This window comes from Thalassophryne amazonica, chromosome 17, assembly GCF_902500255.1.
Source record: "Thalassophryne amazonica chromosome 17, fThaAma1.1, whole genome shotgun sequence".
NCBI lineage: Eukaryota > Metazoa > Chordata > Actinopteri > Batrachoidiformes > Batrachoididae > Thalassophryne > Thalassophryne amazonica.
In genome coordinates, this window is record NC_047119.1 from 69328517 (window position 1) to 69349090 (window position 20574).

At 42.7% G+C, this 20574-nt stretch overlaps 1 protein-coding gene across 1 annotated transcript in view; it reads right to left on the bottom strand.

The window, feature by feature from the left end:
• The window catches only part of LOC117529831 (excitatory amino acid transporter 1-like), a 133119-nt gene that overhangs the window by 23517 nt on the left and 89028 nt on the right, over nucleotides 1-20574 (bottom strand). Inside the window, exons 8-9 of the mRNA XM_034192702.1 lie at nucleotides 11847-12041; nucleotides 11624-11758 (exon numbers count right to left, since the gene is read on the bottom strand). Coding sequence (XP_034048593.1) covers nucleotides 11624-11758; nucleotides 11847-12041 — 330 coding nt within the window. The remainder of the gene's footprint in view (nucleotides 1-11623; nucleotides 11759-11846; nucleotides 12042-20574) is intronic.

A 20574-nucleotide genomic window follows, 5' to 3' on the forward strand; every position in this document is an offset into this window, starting at 1 on the left:
AAGAAAACAACACAAAAACATCCAGCCAAACCCCCCAACACACAACAACTTCATAACTACCAGAGTTAGAGCTATAGGTCGGTAGTCATTCAGGCTTCTCACTGTAAAACACTTGGGGATGGGGACAATTGTGGCAGTCTTTAAGCAGATGGGGACGGCTGCCAAAGTCAGTGATGTGTTAAAAACGTCTGTCAGCACCTCAGACAGCTGGTATGCACAGTCCCTCAATACCCACCCCAGAATATTGTCAGGACCTGCAGCTTTTCGGGGGTTAATCCTCTGGAGGGTCTTCCTTACATCTGCTGTGGTCACACTGAGGGGTGTCTCATCAAAACGTGGTGTGAGTCTGGTGCTGGGGGACATGTCCAAGTCCTCAAAGCGGGCAAAGAACCTGTTAAGTGCGTCTGGCAGAGAGGGGTCCATTGAGAACTGTGCATCCCTAATATTATAATCCGTGATGCACTTTATCCCCTGCCACATGCGCCGGGGGTCATTGGTAGCAAAATGACCCTGGATTTTCTGAGCGTATGTGGCCTTAGCCCTCATAATGCTGGCCTTCAGCTCCTTCCTTGCCACTGTGAGTGCTGATGCCTCACCTGCCCTGAACACAGCATCCCTAACTTTCAGCAGAGCTCTCACCTCAGCATTCAGCCAGGGTTTCTGGTTTGGGTAGCAGGTTACTGTCCTGGTGGAAGTGATGTCATCAATGCATTTGGAGATGAAGCTGAGAACAGAGGAGGTGTATTCCTCCAGATCCACCTCTCCCTCACACGTAGCTGCCTCCCTGAAAACCTGCCAGTCTGTGCATTGAAAGCAGTCCTGGAGCATATAGGCTGCGTCTTTGGGCCACACAGTGACTGTCATCTTTATTGGCCTATACGGCCTCAGTAGCGGGCGATACACTGGTGCCAGCAGGATGGAGATGTGGTCAGAGGAGCCAAGATGGGGGCGGGGGAGAGCTCTATATGCTCCACCAATGTTGGTGTACACACAGTCCAGAGTGTTGTCTCCCCGTGTGGGAAAAGTGACATGCTGATAAAAACTAGGCAGCATGTCCGTCAGTTTCACATGATTAAAGTCCCCTGCAACCACGTAAAATGCCTGCACCGCACACTCATGATTTCTATAGCCTCAGAACAATAGCTTTTAACCAGTCCACAGTTTGTACACCAACCTTCATTGACGTACACACACAGTCCTCCTCCCTGTCCTTTCCCCGACCGGTGGTCGTGGTCCGCTCGGAAAAGCTGCAGTCCATCAATCTGGAAGGCTGAGTCCAGCATGTTATTATTAAGCCAGGTCTCAGTAAGACAAAGAACAGCACAGTTCCTCATTTCTGTAGAAGTACTCAGCCTCAGACGTAACAAATCCAGTTTGCCATCCAGCGAGTGGACACTGGCCAAAAAGAGAGTTGGAATCGGCGGCCTGCTAGCCTTTAACTGGGCTAACGCACCCCTGTGCTTTCCTCTCTTTTGTTTTCGGGTGCACCGCTTCCTCTTGCGGGCTGCTCCCCGCACTGTGCTGCGCCACTCTGTTGTCCTCAGGAGTCGCTGTCTCCCGAGTGCAGATTTCAACTCCAGAGATATTGTGCAGACCGAATTGTTTCTGATGGCCATCAATCAATCAATCAATCAATTTTTTTTATATAGCGCCAAATCACAACAAACAGTTGCCCCAAGGCGCTTTATATTGTAAGGCAAGGCCATACAATAATTATGTAAAACCCCAACGGTCAAAACGACCCCCTGTGAGCAAGCACTTGGCTACAGTGGGAAGGAAAAACTCCCTTTTAACAGGAAGAAACCTCCAGCAGAACCAGGCTCAGGGAGGGGCAGTCTTCTGCTGGGACTGGTTGGGGCTGAGGGAGAGAACCAGGAAAAAGACATGCTGTGGAGGGGAGCAGAGATCGATCACTAATGATTAAATGCAGAGTGGTGCATACAGAGCAAAAAGAGAAAGAAACAGTGCATCATGGGAACCCCCCAGCAGTCTACGTCTATAGCAGCATAACTAAGGGATGGTTCAGGGTCACCTGATCCAGCCCTAACTATAAGCTTTAGCAAAAAGGAAAGTTTTAAGCCTAATCTTAAAAGTAGAGAGGGTGTCTGTCTCCCTGATCTGAATTGGGAGCTGGTTCCACAGGAGAGGAGCCTGAAAGCTGAAGGCTCTGCCTCCCATTCTACTCTTACAAACCCTAGGAACTACAAGTAAGCCTGCAGTCTGAGAGCGAAGCGCTCTATTGGGGTGATATGGTACTACGAGGTCCCTAAGATAAGATGGGACCTGATTATTCAAAACCTTATAAGTAAGAAGAAGAATTTTAAATTCTATTCTAGAATTAACAGGAAGCCAATGAAGAGAGGCCAATATGGGTGAGATATGCTCTCTCCTTCTAGTCCCCATCAGTACCCCATCAGGCTTTTTAGGGAACTTTTAGGACAACCTGATAATAATGAATTACAATAGTCCAGCCTAGAGGAAATAAATGCATGAATTAGTTTTTCAGCATCACTCTGAGACAAGACCTTTCTGATTTTAGAGATATTGCGTAAATGCAAAAAAGCAGTCCTACATATTTGTTTAATATGCGCTTTGAATGACATATCCTGATCAAAAATGACTCCAAGATTTCTCACAGTATTACTAGAGGTCAGGGTAATGCCATCCAGAGTAAGGATCTGGTTAGACACCATGTTTCTAAGATTTGTGGGGCCAAGTACAATAACTTCAGTTTTATCTGAGTTTAAAAGCAGGAAATTAGAGGTCATCCATGTCTTTATGTCTGTAAGACAATCCTGCAGTTTAGCTAATTGGTGTGTGTCCTCTGGCTTCATGGATAGATAAAGCTGGGTATTATCTGCGTAACAATGAAAATTTAAGCAATACCGTCTAATAATACTGCCTAAGGGAAGCATGTATAAAGTGAATAAAATTGGTCCTAGCACAGAACCTTGTGGAACTCCATAATTAACTTTAGTCTGTGAAGAAGATTCCCCATTTACATGAACAAATTGTAATCTATTAGACAAATATGATTCAAACCACCGCAGCGCAGTGCCTTTAATACCTATGGCATGCTCTAATCTCTGTAATAAAATTTTATGGTCAACAGTATCAAAAGCAGCACTGAGGTCTAACAGAACAAGCACAGAGATGAGTCCACTGTCCGAGGCCATAAGAAGATCAGTTGTAACCTTCACTAATGCTGTTTCTGTACTATGATGAATTCTAAAACCTGACTGAAACTCTTCAAATAGACCATTCCTCTGCAGATGATCAGTTAGCTGTTTTACAACTACCCTTTCAAGAATTTTTGAGAGAAAAGGAAGGTTGGAGATTGGCCTATAATTAGCTAAGATAGCTGGGTCAAGTGATGGCTTTTTAAGTAATGGTTTAATTACTGCCACCTTAAAAGCCTGTGGTACATAGCCAACTAACAAAGATAGATTGATCATATTTAAGATCGAAGCATTAAATAATGGTAGGGCTTCCTTGAGCAGCCTGGTAGGAATGGGGTCTAATAAACATGTTGATGGTTTGGATGAAGTAACTAATGAAAATAACTCAGACAGAACAATCGGAGAGAAAGAGTCTAACCAAATACCGGCATCACTGAAAGCAGCCAAAGATAACGATATGTCTTTGGGATGGTTATGAGTAATTTTTTCTCTAATAGTTAAAATTTTGTTAGCAAAGAAAGTCATGAAGTCATTACTAGTTAAAGTTAATGGAATACTCAGCTCAATAGAGCTCTGACTCTTTGTCAGCCTGGCTACAGTGCTGAAAAGAAACCTGGGGTTGTTCTTATTTTCTTCAATTAGTGATGAGTAGAAAGATGTCCTAGCTTTACGGAGGGCTTTTTTATAGAGCAACAGACTCTTTTTCCAGGCTAAGTGAAGATCTTCTAAATTAGTGAGACGCCATTTCCTCTCCAACTTACGGGTTATCTGCTTTAAGCTACGAGTTTGTGAGTTATACCACGGAGTCAGACACTTCTGATTTAAAGCTCTCTTTTTCAGATGAGCTACAGCATCCAAAGTTGTCTTCAATGAGGATGTAAAACTATTGACGAGATACTCTATCTCCCTTACAGAGTTTAGGTAGCTACTCTGCACTGTGTTGGTATATAGCATTAGAGAACATAAAGAAGGAATCATATCCTTAAACCTAGTTACAGCGCTTTCTGAAAGACTTCTAGTGTAATGAAACTTATTCCCCACTGCTGGGTAGTCCATCAGAGTAAATGTAAATGTTATTAAGAAATGATCAGACAGAAGGGAGTTTTCAGGGAATACTGTTAAGTCTTCTATTTCCATACCATAAGTCAGAACAAGATCTAAGATATGATTAAAGTGGTGGGTGGACTCATTTACTTTTTGAGCAAAGCCAATAGAGTCTAATAATAGATTAAATGCAGTGTTGAGGCTGTCATTCTCAGCATCTGTGTGGATGTTAAAATCGCCCACTATAATTATCTTATCTGAGCTAAGCACTAAGTCAGACAAAAGGTCTGAAAATTCACAGAGAAACTCACAGTAACGACCAGGTGGACGATAGATAATAACAAATAAAACTGGTTTTTGGGACTTCCAATTTGGATGGACAAGACTAAGAGACAAGCTTTCAAATGAATTAAAGCTCTGTCTGGGTTTTTGATTAATTAATAAGCTGGAATGGAAGATTGCTGCTAATCCTCCGCCCCGGCCCGTGCTACGAGCATTCTGACAGTTAGTGTGACTCGGGGGTGTTGACTCATTTAAACTAACATATTCATCCTGCTGTAACCAGGTTTCTGTAAGGCAGAATAAATCAATATGTTGATCAATTATAATATCATTTACAAACAGGGACTTAGAAGAGAGAGACCTAATGTTTAATAGACCACATTTAACTGTTTTAGTCTGTGGTGCAGTTGAAGGTGCTATATTATTTTTTCTTTTTGAATTTTTATGCTTAAATAGATTTTTGCTGGTTATTGGTGGTCTGGGAGCAGGCACCGTCTCTACGGGGATGGGGTAATGAGGGGATGGCAGGGGGAGAGAAGCTGCAGAGAGGTGTGTAAGACTTCAACTCTGCTTCCTGGTCCCAACCCTGGATAGTCACGGTTTGGAGGATTTAAGAAAATTGGCCAGATTTCTAGAAATGAGAGCTGCTCTATCCAAAGTGGGATGGATGCCGTCTCTCCTAACAAGACCAGGTTTTCCCCAGAAGCTTTGCCAATTATCTATGAAGCCCACCTCATTTTTTGGACACCACTCAGACAGCCACCAATTCAAGGAGAACATGCGGCTAAACATGTCACTCCCGGTCCGATTGGGGAGGGGCCCAGAGAAAACTACAGAGTCCGACATTGTTTTTGCAAAGTTACACACCGATTTAATGTTAATTTTAGTGACCTCCGATTGGCGTAACCGGGTGTCATTACTGCCGACGTGAATTACAATCTTACCAAATTTAAGCTTAACCTTAGCCAGCAGTTTCAAATTTCCTTCAATGTCGCCTGCTCTGGCCCCCGGAAGACAATTGACTATGGTTGCTGGTGTCGCTAACTTCACATTTCTCAAAACAGAGTCGCCAATAACCAGAGTTTGATCCTCGGCGGGTGTGTCGTCGAGTGGGGAAAAACGGTTAGAGATGTGAACGGGTTGGCGGTGTACACGGGGCTTCTGTTTAGGGCTACGCTTCCTCCTCACAGTCACCCAGTCGGCCTGCTTTCCCGGCTGCTCGGGATCTGCCAGGGGGGAACTAACGGCGGCTAAGCTACCTTGGTCCGCACCGACTACAGGGGCCTGGCTAGCTGTAGAATTTTCCACGGTGCGGAGCCGAGTCTCCAATTCGCCCAGCCTGGCCTCCAAAGCTACGAATAAGCTACACTTATTACAAGTACCGTTACTGCTAAAGGAGGCCGAGGAATAACTAAACATTTCACACCCAGAGCAGAAAAGTGCGGGAGAGACAGAAGAAGCCGCCATGCTAAATCGGCTAAGAGCTAGTAGCTACGCTAAGCTAGCGGATTCCTAAAAACACGCAAAGTGAATAATGTGTAAATAATTTAGAGGTGATTCAGCAGAAGGAGTGCTTTAGTTAAGGCACGTAAAGATTACACTGGGAAACAAATCGTAATCTAGATAACTAGATCAATCTAACTGCGCAGATTAAACAGCTAACAGATACAGAAAAACACCGCTGTGCTCCGGAACAGGAAGTGATACAATACCGCAGTGAGAGCCAACCACCAGTAGAGGCAAGCAAGAGGATCCAAGCAATCAGTTCGATTAAGCTGTAGTTCACACACATATTCAACTCAAAACTATAACAACAATAACAGCTGTTAAGTATAAAAATACCAAGGCTTAACCGGGAACTCAAGAAGCCGCTGCACTGACGCGCGCCGCCATAGGTCCATCTGCTAAACACTGATTGGTTCAGTCATTCATTATGGAAACCAACACGTTAATGTGACGTGTGTCGTGTGTTGGTGTTACAGTGCTTTTGTAAAATATTCCATTTTTTATTTGTAAAAACAGGCATTTTTACGGAGCCCTGTAAGTGTCATCGCAAAATGTTTTGCATGTGGAGAGAATGTGCGCATGTTTTATGATGTTGTAAAACATGCACTCAGTATTGTCTTGACACATAAATGTTGGCTTTACACTGTGCGAGTTTTGGCCCTTTTTCAGATGATTTTTCATTCGTACTAGAATTTTTTGGACAGAGTTTCAGGTTAATCGCGCGTCCTGCATCATGTAGTGTACATGGAGTAACAAGCTGCAATTAACATCTCACGACCACCTCCTGATCGCCGATCATATGGTCAAATGAAAATCAAACCTGTGTGATATTAGTCTGTATCCTGCTGCTGAAGAGCTACAAGCATCCAACCGCTCACACTGTGCATGTGCAAACACCGCAGAGCTGACTTGTAATGTTTTTTGTTGTTGTTGTTGTTTTGTTTTTAAACATAATTTGTAAAAAAAAAAAAGCTATTTGCAAATCCAAAAAGTTGATTTGACAACCATCTGATATAACCGGGGTCAAAATAAGTAGAACACTGCCATCTACTGGTGCCCAGATGCTTAGTACTTAGGGTGAATACTGCCATGAACACTACTGGCCAGTAGATGGCAGTAGAGGCATTGAAAACTTGCCAAAACAAAATTCCAGATAATCCATGTCTGCTACATTTAAGATGCATGGAATTTAACAAACGCAAATACAAATCAAATCAAATCAAATCAATTTTATTTATATAGTGCCAAATCACAACAAACAGTCACCCCAAGGCACTTTATATTGTAAGGCAAAAGCCATACAATAATTACAGAAAAACCCCAACGGTCAAAACAACCCCCTATGAGCAAGCACTTGGCGACAGTGGAAAGAAAAAACTCCCTTTTAACAGGAAGAAACCTCCAGCAGAACCAGGCTCAGGTTCACTAATGATTAAATGCAGAGTGGTGCATACAGAGCAAAAAGAGAAAGAAACACTCAGTGCATCATGGGAACCCCCCAGCAGTCTAAGTCTATAGCAGCATAACTAAGGGATGGTTCAGGGTCACCTGATCCAGCCCTAACTATAAGCTTTTTCAAAAAGGAAAGTTTTAAGCCTAATCTTAAAAGTAGAGAGGGTGTCTGTCTCCCTAATCCAAATTGAGAGCTGGTTCCACAGGAGAGGAGCCTGAAAGCTGAAGGCTCTGCCTCCCATTCTACTCTTACAAACAATAGGAACTACAAGTAAGCCTGCAGTCTGAGAGCGAAGCGCTCTATTGGGGTGATATGGTACTATGAGGTCCCTAAGATAAGATGGGACCTGATTATTCAAAACCTTATAAGTAAGAAGAAGAATTTTAAATTCTATTCTGGAATTAAGAGGGAGCCAATAAAGAGAAGCCAATATGGGTGAAATATGCTCTCTCCTTCTAGTCCCTGTCAGTACTGTAGCTGCAGCAATTTGAATTAACTGAAAGCTTTTCAGGGAACGTTTAGGACAACCTGATAATAATGAATTACAATAGTCCAGCCTAGAAGAAATAAATGCATGAATTAGCTTTTCAGCATCACTCTGAGACAAGACCTTTCTAATTTTAGAGATATTGCGCAAATGCAAAAAAGCAGTCCTACATATTTGTTTAATATGCGCATTGAAGGACATATCCTGATCAAACATGACTCCAAGATTTCTCACAGTATTATTGGAGGTCAGGGTAATGCAATCCAGAGTAAGGATCTGGTTAGACACCATGTTTCTAAGATTTGTGGGGCCAAGTACAATAACTTCAGTTTTATCTGAATTTAAAAGCAGGAAATTAGAGGTCATCCATGTCTTTATGTCTGAAAGACATTCCTGCAGTTGAACTAATTGGTGTGTGTCCTCTGGCTTCATGGATAGATAAAGCTGGGTATGATCTGCGTAACAATGAAAATTTAAGAAATGCTTTCTAATAATACTGCCTAAGCGAAGCATGTATAAAGTGAATAAAATCAGTCCTAGCACAGAACCTTGTGGAACTCCATAATTAACCTTAGTCCGTGAAGAAGACTCCCCATTTATATGAACAAATTGTAATCTATTCGATAAATATGATTCAAACCACTGCAGCGCAGTGCCTTTAACACCTATGGCATGCTCTAATCTCTGTAATAAAATTTTATGGTCAACAGTATCAAAAGCTGCACTGAGGTCTAACAGGACAAGCACAGAGATGAGTCCACTGTCTGAGGCCATAAGAAGATCATTTGTAACCTTCACTAATGCTGTTTCTGTACTATGATGAATTCTGAAACCTGACTGAAACTCTTCAAATAGACCATTCTTCTGCAGATGATCAGTTAGCTGTTTTACAACTACACTTTCATACATATACAATAATGTCTATAAACCCACAGAATATATTCACGAGCGTTTTAGGCACTAGAGTTATTGCTGTTGTCCATGGAGCCTGAACAGAGTGTCTGAAATGCATTTGTCCTGTCATGAACGTGCTGAGATTACCCTATCCTACCCATAATGCACTGCTGGACACAGCATGTGCTCACAAAACCTTAAAAATTAGCACATTACTTTAAAACTAAAACATATATCTGATATTTTCACTTTAGAAAACTTCAGACATGACAGTAATTTTGAACTTGATTCTTTGTTTTCTGTGTATTCTTTCTCTTGCTGGGTTTTTCTGCTTGGGTTTGTCTGTCTCTATCTCTCGTCTGTCCCTGGGTTCTTGGTGGTGGGAGTTTCTCTCTCTGGCCACACCCTTGTTCTGGTGCTTTCCACACACACCTGTTCCTAATTTGCAGCTCATCACCTGGGGTTATATAAGCTCACTGGGTGCAGTAGTTCCTCGCCAGATTGATGCGCCTTGTGCCTTCTCTCTAGCTCTGTTTCTCATGTTCCATAATCCTGCCTGCCCCGTTTTGTTTCTGACCTCCTGCCTGTTTGATCAACCACACCTATAGCCTGATGTTTTTTGTGCTGCTGTGGTTTTGGACTGCCTTCTCATGTACCGACCTCTGCTATCCACACCAGTAAAGCTACTAAGTCAACAATCTGGCAGTGAGCTGTGGAACTGTGAGGGCTTAAATAAGGAGGAGACTAATCAAGATGATGTGAAACAGGTGCGAGGGAGGTTGTGGAAAGAGGTGTGGTTTTGTGAATCAAAGACGAGGGAAGAAAAGGAAGAGAGTGCGGGAGTGAAAAACAAAGCGGTGCAAAGCAAGAGGAGAAAGTGACAGAAAAAACTAACTGAAAAACGTGAAGTGCTCAAGATAAACAAATAACTAACATGAGCAAAACAAAAGGGACAAACCTAAGAACTACCGTGACAAGTCAAAAAGAGGAAAACAAAAGAACTAATGATTATATGTAACTAAAACTAGAATGGAACTGATAGTGACTGGTACAGAAAAGAGAATACAATAAAATGGCAAAACAAAGTATTGGTTAAACAGAGAATTAGTGATGAACAGAAAACAAAACCAGTGAGTACTGAATAAAGCAATGAATAACTGACACGTGATAAATGATGATAGAAAATAAAACCCAAGACTAACAGAACACAACCTGGCAATAAGGCACTAAATAAAGCAAAACCAGAGAATACACAACTACTACTTAAGACCATGAATAAATGAATGACTGCAAAACTAGATAAGATAAGATAAAGAATGAAACCAGTGACTAAATCGTAAACAAAGAAAAGCAATCAGCAGAACCAAACTGAGACTAACATGATAAAGTATAAACATATGAAAAGTAAAACCAAAAACCATAGAGGAAATTATGCCAAGAATTAAGACCTAATCCCTGAGCCAGGGCCGAGCATGACAAAGGTGGACTATATCTCACGCGTTGGATGTGACATTTGGATTGCCAGCTGAGCGTTCACATGATCAGATGAATATTTTCTCATGGGGCAGCGTGGCTGATGATGTCCAGTGCACACTGATGTGCTCCCTGTGAAATGCGTTACAAAGGTGCTATGTGTTTTTATATATTACCACGTAAGGACAGCATGCCGATACATGCGCATCGCAATGGATTGTTATGAGGTGATGGTGTTCATGGCACGATATGTGTTCTCCAGCTGTGAGTTGCGAGTACAAAGCGGTCAGCAGCTGCTGCTTGCCGCTGACACGCCCACCTGTCCAGACCAACTCACAGCTGGAGAACACATACCATGCCATGAACAACATCAGCTCTCAACACTCCACAGAATGCACATGTGTGGGCGGGCTCTCATGCTTTTAATTACATACAAAGAAGATCACTTTTGCATCTGTAGGTCACAGAACCTTTTCTTATCGTGCCCCAGCTCTGTGGAACGATCTCCCTGCACGGTTATGGCAGTTGGACTCTGGAGATTTTTATGTCCAGATTAAAGACTCATCTTTTTCCCCTGTTTTATTGTTAGTATTTTATGTGATTGCAAGTTTTCTTTTATTCTTTTTATCTTTTATGTTTTTATTCTTTAATTGTGTTTTTGTAATTGTTTGATTCGTGTTGTTTTTGTGTTGTGTGAAGCACCTTGAGGTGACCATGTCGTGAGTCGGTGCTATACAAATTAATAAAATTTGAATTTGAATCGGCCCAACATGTGAGGATGAACCACCAAAAAAAACTTCTCAAAAGTTGATTGTAGTTTTTTTGCTATTTACATGCTGCAATATTCAGATACCGTGTTCATCACACACATGCACGCCTACTTGTACGCACAAAGATGTGAATGTGTGTGTCAAACAACAAAACTGAGCTGAAAACAATAAGCTGTCCTTATCCCCCAGCATGCTCCAGGTGTGAAGTTGAGCTTTTTGCATTTCAGCATATTAACATCAGTGTGTGTGTGTGTGTGTGTGTGTGTGTGTGATAATCGTAATAGAAATCTGATCTCTTCAGCTTCCAATGTAAACATACAAACCTTTAATAGGTTTGATGAAGTGGAGTTGGACACGCTCCAAAAGAAGCTCTGCGCTTTAGACTGCACGACACGTCTCACCGAGACGCGGCTGTGACTGTGCACATAGAAACCCCTCGGTCTTGTCCACATTTAGACTCGGAAAAGCTTGTGATCAGATTGTGATGTGCACTGATTATGGATGATTGATTATGTGGTAATGAGTAGTTACTCACAGGAACCAGTCAACTGCAATGATGAGAGTGATGTCATCAGTGGGAAGCCCAACCGAGGTCAACACAATCACCATGGTAACCAGGCCTGCCTGAGGGATCCCTGCGGCTCCAATACTGGCCGCGGTGGCTGTGATACTTCAGACAAAGACAGTGTTCACTGAGAGACAGGGATTTTTTTCTCACTGGCAACATGGAAAACTTTCTTTCTTCTTTAAGTTCTTACCTGATGGTGATGATCTGACCAAAGTTCATTTCCACATTATTCACTTGGGCAATGAAGATGGCTGCCAGGGCTTCGTAGAGCGCTGTCCCGTCCATATTGATGGTCGCACCCACCGGCAGAACAAAGCGAGTAATTCGCTTATCAATTCTGTTGTTCTCCTCCAGACATTTAAAGGTGACAGGCAGGGTGGCTGAACTGGGAGATGACATGGTGGAAACGGTGACTGACAGCATGGATGTTGATGTTGATGGCTTAAATGGCTCATGTATGTTTTCTATGATTAGTACACACACAGCTCCAAAATTAATTTGTCAACATTTGTTTTTGTTCAGTCCTGCCAGTGGACCTCTGAGTGACATTTTTTCTCAGGACGCAGCCAGTGGCCTAGAGAGCACAATGTGCAGGAAGTCACTCAATCAGTCAGTCAGTTAGTCACATGCTATTTCACTTGTGTTGTATAGGGCACTGCAGTCTCGTTTAAACTCCTGCATGATAATGCGGAATTTGACTTCCGGGGACAGCGCACACAAACACAACATCACTTCTAACATAAAAATAGTGAACTGTTTTGTTAGACATTGTGACCCCAGGAATCCTAGTGATTTGGGGTCAAAATGTTAAAATTCATAAACTGTAAAAGCCCTGTGCAGAAAAGCGGCAGCTGTCAGTGGTGAACCTATTAACATTTACCCAGGGGAGTGTGAGTTATTACAAAGTTCTTGTTTTAATGATGTTTCCATGACACTGATGTGTTTTATGTGATGCCTCTCTGGTAATGTCCACCTGGTTTATCATTGGCTGTCTTTACTCACTTTGAAGATATACACTCAACAAAAATATAAACGCAACACTTTTGGTTTTGCTCTCATTTTGTATGAGATGAACTCAAAGATCTAAAACTTTTTCCACATACACAATATCACCATTTCCCTCAAATATTGTTCACAAACCAGTCTAAATCTGTGATAGTGAGCACTTCTCCTTTGCTGAGATAATCCATCCCACCTCACAGGTGTGCCATATCAAGATGCTGATTAGACACCATGATTAGTGCACAGGTGTGCCTTAGACTGTCCACAATAAAAGGCCACTCTGAAAGGTGCAGTTTTGTTTTATTGGGGGGGATACCAGTCAGTATCTGGTGTGACCACCATTTGCCTCATGCAGTGCAACACATCTCCTGCGCATAGAGTTGATCAGGTTGTCAATTGTGGCCTGTGGAATGTTGGTCCACTCCTCTTCAATGGCTGTGCGAAGTTGCTGGATATTGGCAGGAACTGGTACACGCTGTCGTATACGCCGGTCCAGAGCATCCCAAACATGCTCATTGGGTGACATGTCCGGTGAGTATGCCGACCATGCAAGAACTGGGACATTTTCAGCTTCCAAGAATTGTGTACAGATCCTTGCAACATGGGGCCGTGCATTATCCTGCTGCAACATGAGGTGATGTTCTTGGATGTATGGCACAACAATGGGCCTCAGGATCTCGTCACGGTATCTCTGTGCATTCAAAATGCTATCAATAAAATGCACCTGTGTTCTTCGTCCATAACAGACACCTGCCCATACCATAACCCCACTGCCACCATGGGCCACTCGATCCACAACATTGACATCAGAAAACCTCTCACCCACACGACGCCACACACGCTGTCTGTCATCTGCCCTGGACAGTGTGAACCGGGATTCATCCGTGAAGAGAACACCTCTCCAACGTGCCAAAGGCCAGCGAATGTGAGCATTTGCCCACTCAAGTCGGTTATGACGACGAACTGGAGTCAGGTCGAGACCCCGATGAGGACGACGAGCATGCAGATGAGCTTCCCTGAGACGGTTTCTGACAGTTTGTGCAGAAATTCTTTGGTTATGCAAACCGATTGTTTCAGCAGCTGTCCGAGTGGCTGGTCTCAGACGATCTTGGAGGTGAACATGCTGGATGTGGAGGTCCTGGGCTGGTGTGGTTACACGTGGTCTGCGGTTGTGAGGCTGGTTGGATGTACTGCCAAATTCTCTGAATCGCCTTTGGAGACGGCTTATGGTAGAGAACTGAACATTCAATACACTAGCAACAGCTCTGGTTGACATTCCTGCTGTCAGCATGCCAATTACACGCTCCCTCAAATCTTGCGACATCTGTGGCATTGTGCTGTGTGATAAAACTGCACCTTTCAGAGTGGCCTTTTATTGTGGGCAGTCTAAGGCACACCTGTGCACTAATCATGGTGTCTAATCAGCATCTTGATATGGCACACCTGTGAGGTGGGATGGATTATCTCAGCAAAGGAGAAGTGCTCACTATCACAGATTTAGACTGGTTTGTGAACAATATTTGAGGGAAATGGTGATATTGTGTATGTGGAAAAAGTTTTAGATCTTTGAGTTCATCTCATACAAAATGGGAGCAAAACCAAAAGTGTTGCGTTTATATTTTTGTTGAGCGTATGTCAATAAATGATGAAAAATAATTTTATGTCTAATTATAAAAGGTGAATTAGGAATGAACTGTGTTTGGTTAAATCAATGAACACACCCACTTAGGGAATGAAGCCATTGTGGTCTGAACAGGTACAAGAAGCACGATGTTACATTATTTTTGCTGGACTTCTTCCTTGGATTTGCATGTGAGGAGAACCAAGACAGTGTTGGCTGTGGTATCATCCAGGAGCAGCAGAGGTCTGTTTCTACCTGACTGAGATGGAGGAGGAGCTACAGGATGAAGGCACTCTCATGCTTCACCTCAGGGACCTTTGGTGGATGACTGCTGCTTCTGTAAATGATCTGTTCGTGTGTGATAATTGTGTCTTTTTTTTACAGAGACGTCTGCTTGTTTTATGTGGCCACTCAGCGCACTTTTAACTTGAAAATCCATCAACTATTAAAAAAAACACTGTGATATCACTGCAGCGCATTTTAAGCTAAGGAAAACTTGTCACTCCATGAGGGACAATGCTGTGAAGGGAGCAGCTTTTGCCTCTGTGTCAACAGTTAGCTGATTTCCATCCATCCATCCATTTTCTTCCGCTTTATCCGGAGTTGGGTCACGGGGGCAGCAGCTCAAGCAAAGCTGCCCAGACCTTCCGATCCACACACACCTCCTCCAGCTCCTCCGGGGGAACCCCATAGGTGAGGATCGGAATGTAGATCGATCGGTAAATCGAGAGCTTTGCCCCCCTACTCAGCTCTCTCTTCACCACGACGGTCCGATACAGCGACTGCATCACTGCAGATGCTGCACCGATCCGTCTATCGATCTCACGCGCCATCCGTCCCTCACTCGTGAACAAGACCCCGAGATACTTAAACTCCTCCACTTGAGGCAAGGACACTCCACCGACCTGAAGAGGGCAAAGCACCTTTTTCCGGTCGAGAACCATGGCCTTGGATTTGGAGGTGCTGATCTTTATCCCGGACGCTTCACACTCGGTTGCAAACCACCCCAGTGCACGCTGAAGGTCCTGATCTGACAAAGCCAACAGAACCACATCGTCCGCAAACAGCAGAGACGAGATTCTGTGGTTCCCAAACCAAAATCAGTTAGCTGATTTGTCACACAAAATCTGCAACCCCAATTCCAATGAAGTGGGTTATTGTGTGAAACGTAAATAAAAAACAGAATACAATGATTTGCAAATCCTCTTCAACCTATATTCAATTGAATACACAACAAAGACAAGATTATTACGCATTATTCAAACTGATAGACTTTTTGTTTTTGTGCAATATTTGCTCATTTTGAAATGGATCCCTGCAACACATTTCAAAAAAGTTGGGACGGGGCAACAAAAGACTGGGAAAGTTGACAAATGCTCAAAGAACACCTAATTGGAAACAGATGAGTGTCATGATTGGGTATAAAAGGAGCATCTCCAAAAGGCTCAGCCGTTCACAAGCAAAAGTAGGGCAAGGATCACCACTTTGTGAACAACTGCGTGAAAAAATAGTCCAACAGTTTAAGAACAATGTTTCTCAATGTTCAATTGCAAGGAATTTAGGGATTCCATCATCTACAGTCCATAATATAATCAGAAGATTCAGAGAATCTGGAGAACTTTCTACACTTAAGCGACAAGGCCGAAAACCAACATTAAACGCCTGTGACCTTTGATCCCTCAGGCGGTACTACATTAAAAACCAACATCATTGTGTAAAGGATCTTACCGTGTGGGCTCAGGAACACTTCAGAAAACCATTGTCAGTTAACACAGTTCATCGCTACATCTACAAGTGCAAGTTAAAACTCTACCATGCAAAGCTAAAGCCATACATCAAGAACATCCAGAAAGGCCACTGTCTTCTCTGGACCCGAGCTCATTTGAAATGGACAGACGCAAAGTGGATGATGAATTGTTTTTGGAAATCATGCAGGAGATGCTATTGGTATAAACAGAGAAGAGAATGGGAGATAAAACACAGCCTTGTGGGAGTCCTGTTTTTAAAATGGTCAGGGTTTGAGTTTGTTTGGTTATCTGTTTTTATTTTCAAATTGTTTTTGGAAATCATGGACATTGTGTCCATGATTCATCAAATCAGGACCTTTGGCTTGGGAACACCTTGGGGTTCCCCCAGAGGAACTGGGGGAGGTGTGTGTGGATCGGGAGGTCTGGGCGGCTTTGCTTGAGCTGCTGCCCCCGCGACCCGACTCCGGATAAAGCGGAAGAAAATGGATGGATGGATAGATGGACATTGTGTCCTCTGGACAAAAGAGGAAAAAGACCATCCAGACTGTTACCAGCGCAAAGTTCAAAAGCCAGCATCTATATGGGGGTGTGTTAGTGCCCATGGCATGGGCATCTTACACATCTGTGATGGCACCATCAATGCTGAAAGGTACATCCAGGTTTTGGAGCAACACATGCTGCCATCCAAGCATGGCAGCGCTTTACTGGCCTCTACTGATGGTTGGCTCTCACTGTGGTATTGTATCACTTCCTGTTCCGGAGCACAGCGGTGTTTTGTTGTATCTGTTAGCTGTTTAATCTGCGTAGTTAGATTGATCTAGATAACTAGAAAGATTTGTTTCACAGTGTAATCTTCACGTGCCTTAACTAAAGCACTCCCTCTGCTGAATCACCTCTAAATTATTTACACATTATTCACTTTGTGTGTTTTTAGGAATCTGGTAGCTTAGTGCAGCTACTAGCTATTAGCTGGTTTAGCATGGCGGCTTCTCCTGTCTCTCCCGCACTTCTCTGCTCTGGGTGTGAAATGTTTAGTTATTCCTCGGCCTCCTTTAGCAGTAATGGTACTTGTAATAAGTGTAGCTTATTCGTAGCTTTGGAGGCCAGGCTGGGCGAATTGGAGACTCGGCTCCACACCTTGGAAAATCCTACAGCTAGCCAGGCCCCTGTAGTCGGTGCGGACCAAGGTAGCTTAGCCGCCGTTAGCTGTCCCCCAGCAGATCCCGAGCAGCCGGGAAAGCAGGACGGCTGGGAGACTGTGAGGAGGAAGTGTAATCCTAAACAGAAGCCACCTGTACACCACCAACCCATTCACATCTCTAACCGTTTTTCCTCACTCGGCGACACACCCGCTGAGGAACAAACTCTGGTTATTGGCGACTCTGTTTTGAGAAATGGGAAGTTAGCGACACCAGCAACCATAGTCAATTGTCTTCCGGGGGCCAGAGCAGGCGACATTGAAGGAAATTTGAAACTGCTGGCTAAGGCTAAGCGTAAATTCGGAAAGATTGTAATTCACGTTGGCAGTAATGACACCCGGTTACGCCAATCGGAGGTCACTAAAATTAACATTGAATCGGTGTGTAACTTTGCAAAAACAATGTCATACTCTGTAGTTTTCTCTGGGCCCCTCCCCAATCGGACCGGGAGTGACATGTTTAGCCGCATGTTCTCCTTGAATTGCTGGCTGTCTGAGTGGTGTCCTAAAAGTGAGGTGGGCTTCATAAATAATTGGCAAAGCTTCTGGGGAAAACCTGGTCTTGTTAGAAGAGACGGCATCCATCCCACTTTGGATGGAGCAGCTCTCATTTCTAGAAATCTGGCCAATTTTAAACCGTTTTAAAACAATTTTAAATTTTTAAACCCTCCAAACCGTGACTATCCAGGGTTGGGACCAGGAAGCAGAGTTGTAGTCTTACACACCTCTCTGCAGCTTCTCTCCCCCTGCCATCCCCCCAATACCCCATCTCCGTAGAGACGGTGCCTGCTCCCAGACCACCAACAACCAGTAAAAATCTATTTAAGCATAATGATTCAAAAAGAAAAAATAATATAGCACCTTCAACTGCACCACAGACTAAAACAGTTAAATGTGGTCTATTAAACATTAGGTCTCTCTCTTCTAAGTCCCTGTTAGTAAATGATATAATAATTGATCAACATATTGATTTATTCTGCCTTACAGAAACGTGGTTATAGCAGGATGAATATGTTAGTTTAAATGAGTCAACACCCTCAAGTCACACTAACTGTCAGAATGCTCGTAGCACAGGCCGAGGGGGAGGATTAGCAGCAATCTTCCACTCCAGCTTATTAATTAATCAAAAACCCAGACAGAGCTTTAATTCATTTGAAAGCTTGACTCTTAGTCTTGTCCATCCAAATTGGAAGTCCCAAAAAACAGTTTTATTTGTTGTTATCTATTGTCCACCTGGTTGTTACTGTGAGTTTCTCTGTGAATTTTCAGACCTTTTGTCTGACTTAGTGCTTAGCTCAGATAAGATGATTATAGTGGGCGATTTTAACATCCACATAGATGCTGAGAATGACAGCCTCAACACTGCATTTAATCTATTATTAGACTCAACTGGCTTTGCTCAAAATGTAAATGAGTCCACCCACCACTTTAATCATACTTTAGATCTTGTTTTGACTTATGGTATGGAAATTGAAGACTTAACAGTATTCCCTGAAAACCCCCTTCTGTCTGATCATTTCTTAATACCATTTACATTTACTTTAATGGACTACCCAGCAGTGGGGAATAAGTTTCATTACAGCAGAAGTCTTTTGGAAAGCGCTGTAGCTAGGTTTAAGGATATGATTCCCTCTTTGTTATGTTCTCCAATGCCATATACCAGGGGTAGGCAACCTGTTCCAGAAAGAGCCATGAGGGTGCAGGTTTTCTTTGCAGCCACTGACTCCACCAGGTGATTTCACTGATTAACTGATTCCATCTGCTCAAAGTGATATTAATCAGTAAAATCACCTGGTGGAGTCAGTGGCTGCAAAGAAAACCTGCACCCTCATGGCTCTTTCTGGAACAGGTTGCCTACCCCTGCCATATACCAACACAGTGCAGAGTAGCTACCTAAACTCTGTGAGTAAGATAGATTATCTCATCAATAGTTTTACATCCTCATTGAGCACAACTTTGGATGCTGTAGCTCCTCTGAAAAAGAGAGCCTTAAATCAGAAGTGCCTGACTCTGTGGTATAACTCACAAACTCGTAGCTTAAAGCAGATAACCCATAAGTTGGAGAGGAAATGGCGTCTCACTAATTTAGAAGATCTTCACTTAGCCTGAAAAAAGAGCCTGTTGCTCTATAAAAAAGCCCTCCGTAAAGCTAGGACATCTTACTACTCATCACTAATTGAAGAAAATAAGAACAACCCCAGGTTTCTTTTCAGCACTGTAGCCAGGCTGACAAAGAGTAAGAGCTCTATTGAGCAGAGTATTCCTTTAACATTAACTAGTAATGACTTCATGACTTTCTTTGCTAATAAAATTTTAACTATTAGAGAAAAAATTACTCATAACCATCCCAAAGACATATCGTTATCTTTGGCTGCTTTCAGTAATGCTGTTATTTGGTTAGACACTTTCTCTCAGATTGTTCTGAGTTATTTTCATTAGTCACTTCCTCAAAACCATCAACATGTCTGTTAGACCCCATTCCTACCAGGCTGCTCAAGGAAGCCCTACCATTATTTAATGCTTTGATCTTAAATATGATCAATCTATCTTTATTAGTTGGCTATGTACCACAGGCTTTTAAGGTGGCAGTAATTAAACCATTACTTAAAAAGCCATCACTTGACCCAGCTATCTTAGCTAATTATAGGCCAATCTCCAACCTTCCTTTTCTCTCAAAAATTCTTGAAAGGGTAGTTGTAAAACAGCTAACTGATCATCTGCAGAGGAATGGTCTATTTGAAGACTTTTAGTCAGGTTTCAGAATTCATCATAGTACAGAAACAGCATTAGTGAAGGTTACAAATGATCTTCTTATGGCCTCAGACAGTGGACTCATCTCTGTAGCATGCCATAGGTATTAAAGGCACTGCGCTGCGGTGGTTTGAATCATATTTATCTAAAAGGTTAATTATGGAGTTCCACAAGGTTCTGTTCTAGGACCAATTTTATTCACTTTATACATGCTTCCTTAGTCAGTATTATTAGAAAGCATTGCTTAAATTTTCATTGTTAGGCAGATGATACCCAGCTTTATCTATCCATGAAGCCAGAGGACACACACCAATTAGTTAAACTGCAGGAATGTCTTACAGACATAAAGACATGGATGACCTCTAATTTCTTGCTTTTAAATTCAGATAAAACTGAAGTTATTGTACTTGGCCCCACAAATCTTAGAAACATGGTGTCTAACCAGATCCTTACTCTGGATGGCATTACCCTGACCTCTAGTAAAACTGTGAGAAATCTTGGAGTCATTTTTGATCAGGATATGTCCTTCAATGCGCATATTAAGCAAATATGTAGGACTGCTTTTTTACATTTGCGCAATATCTCTAAAATTAGAAAG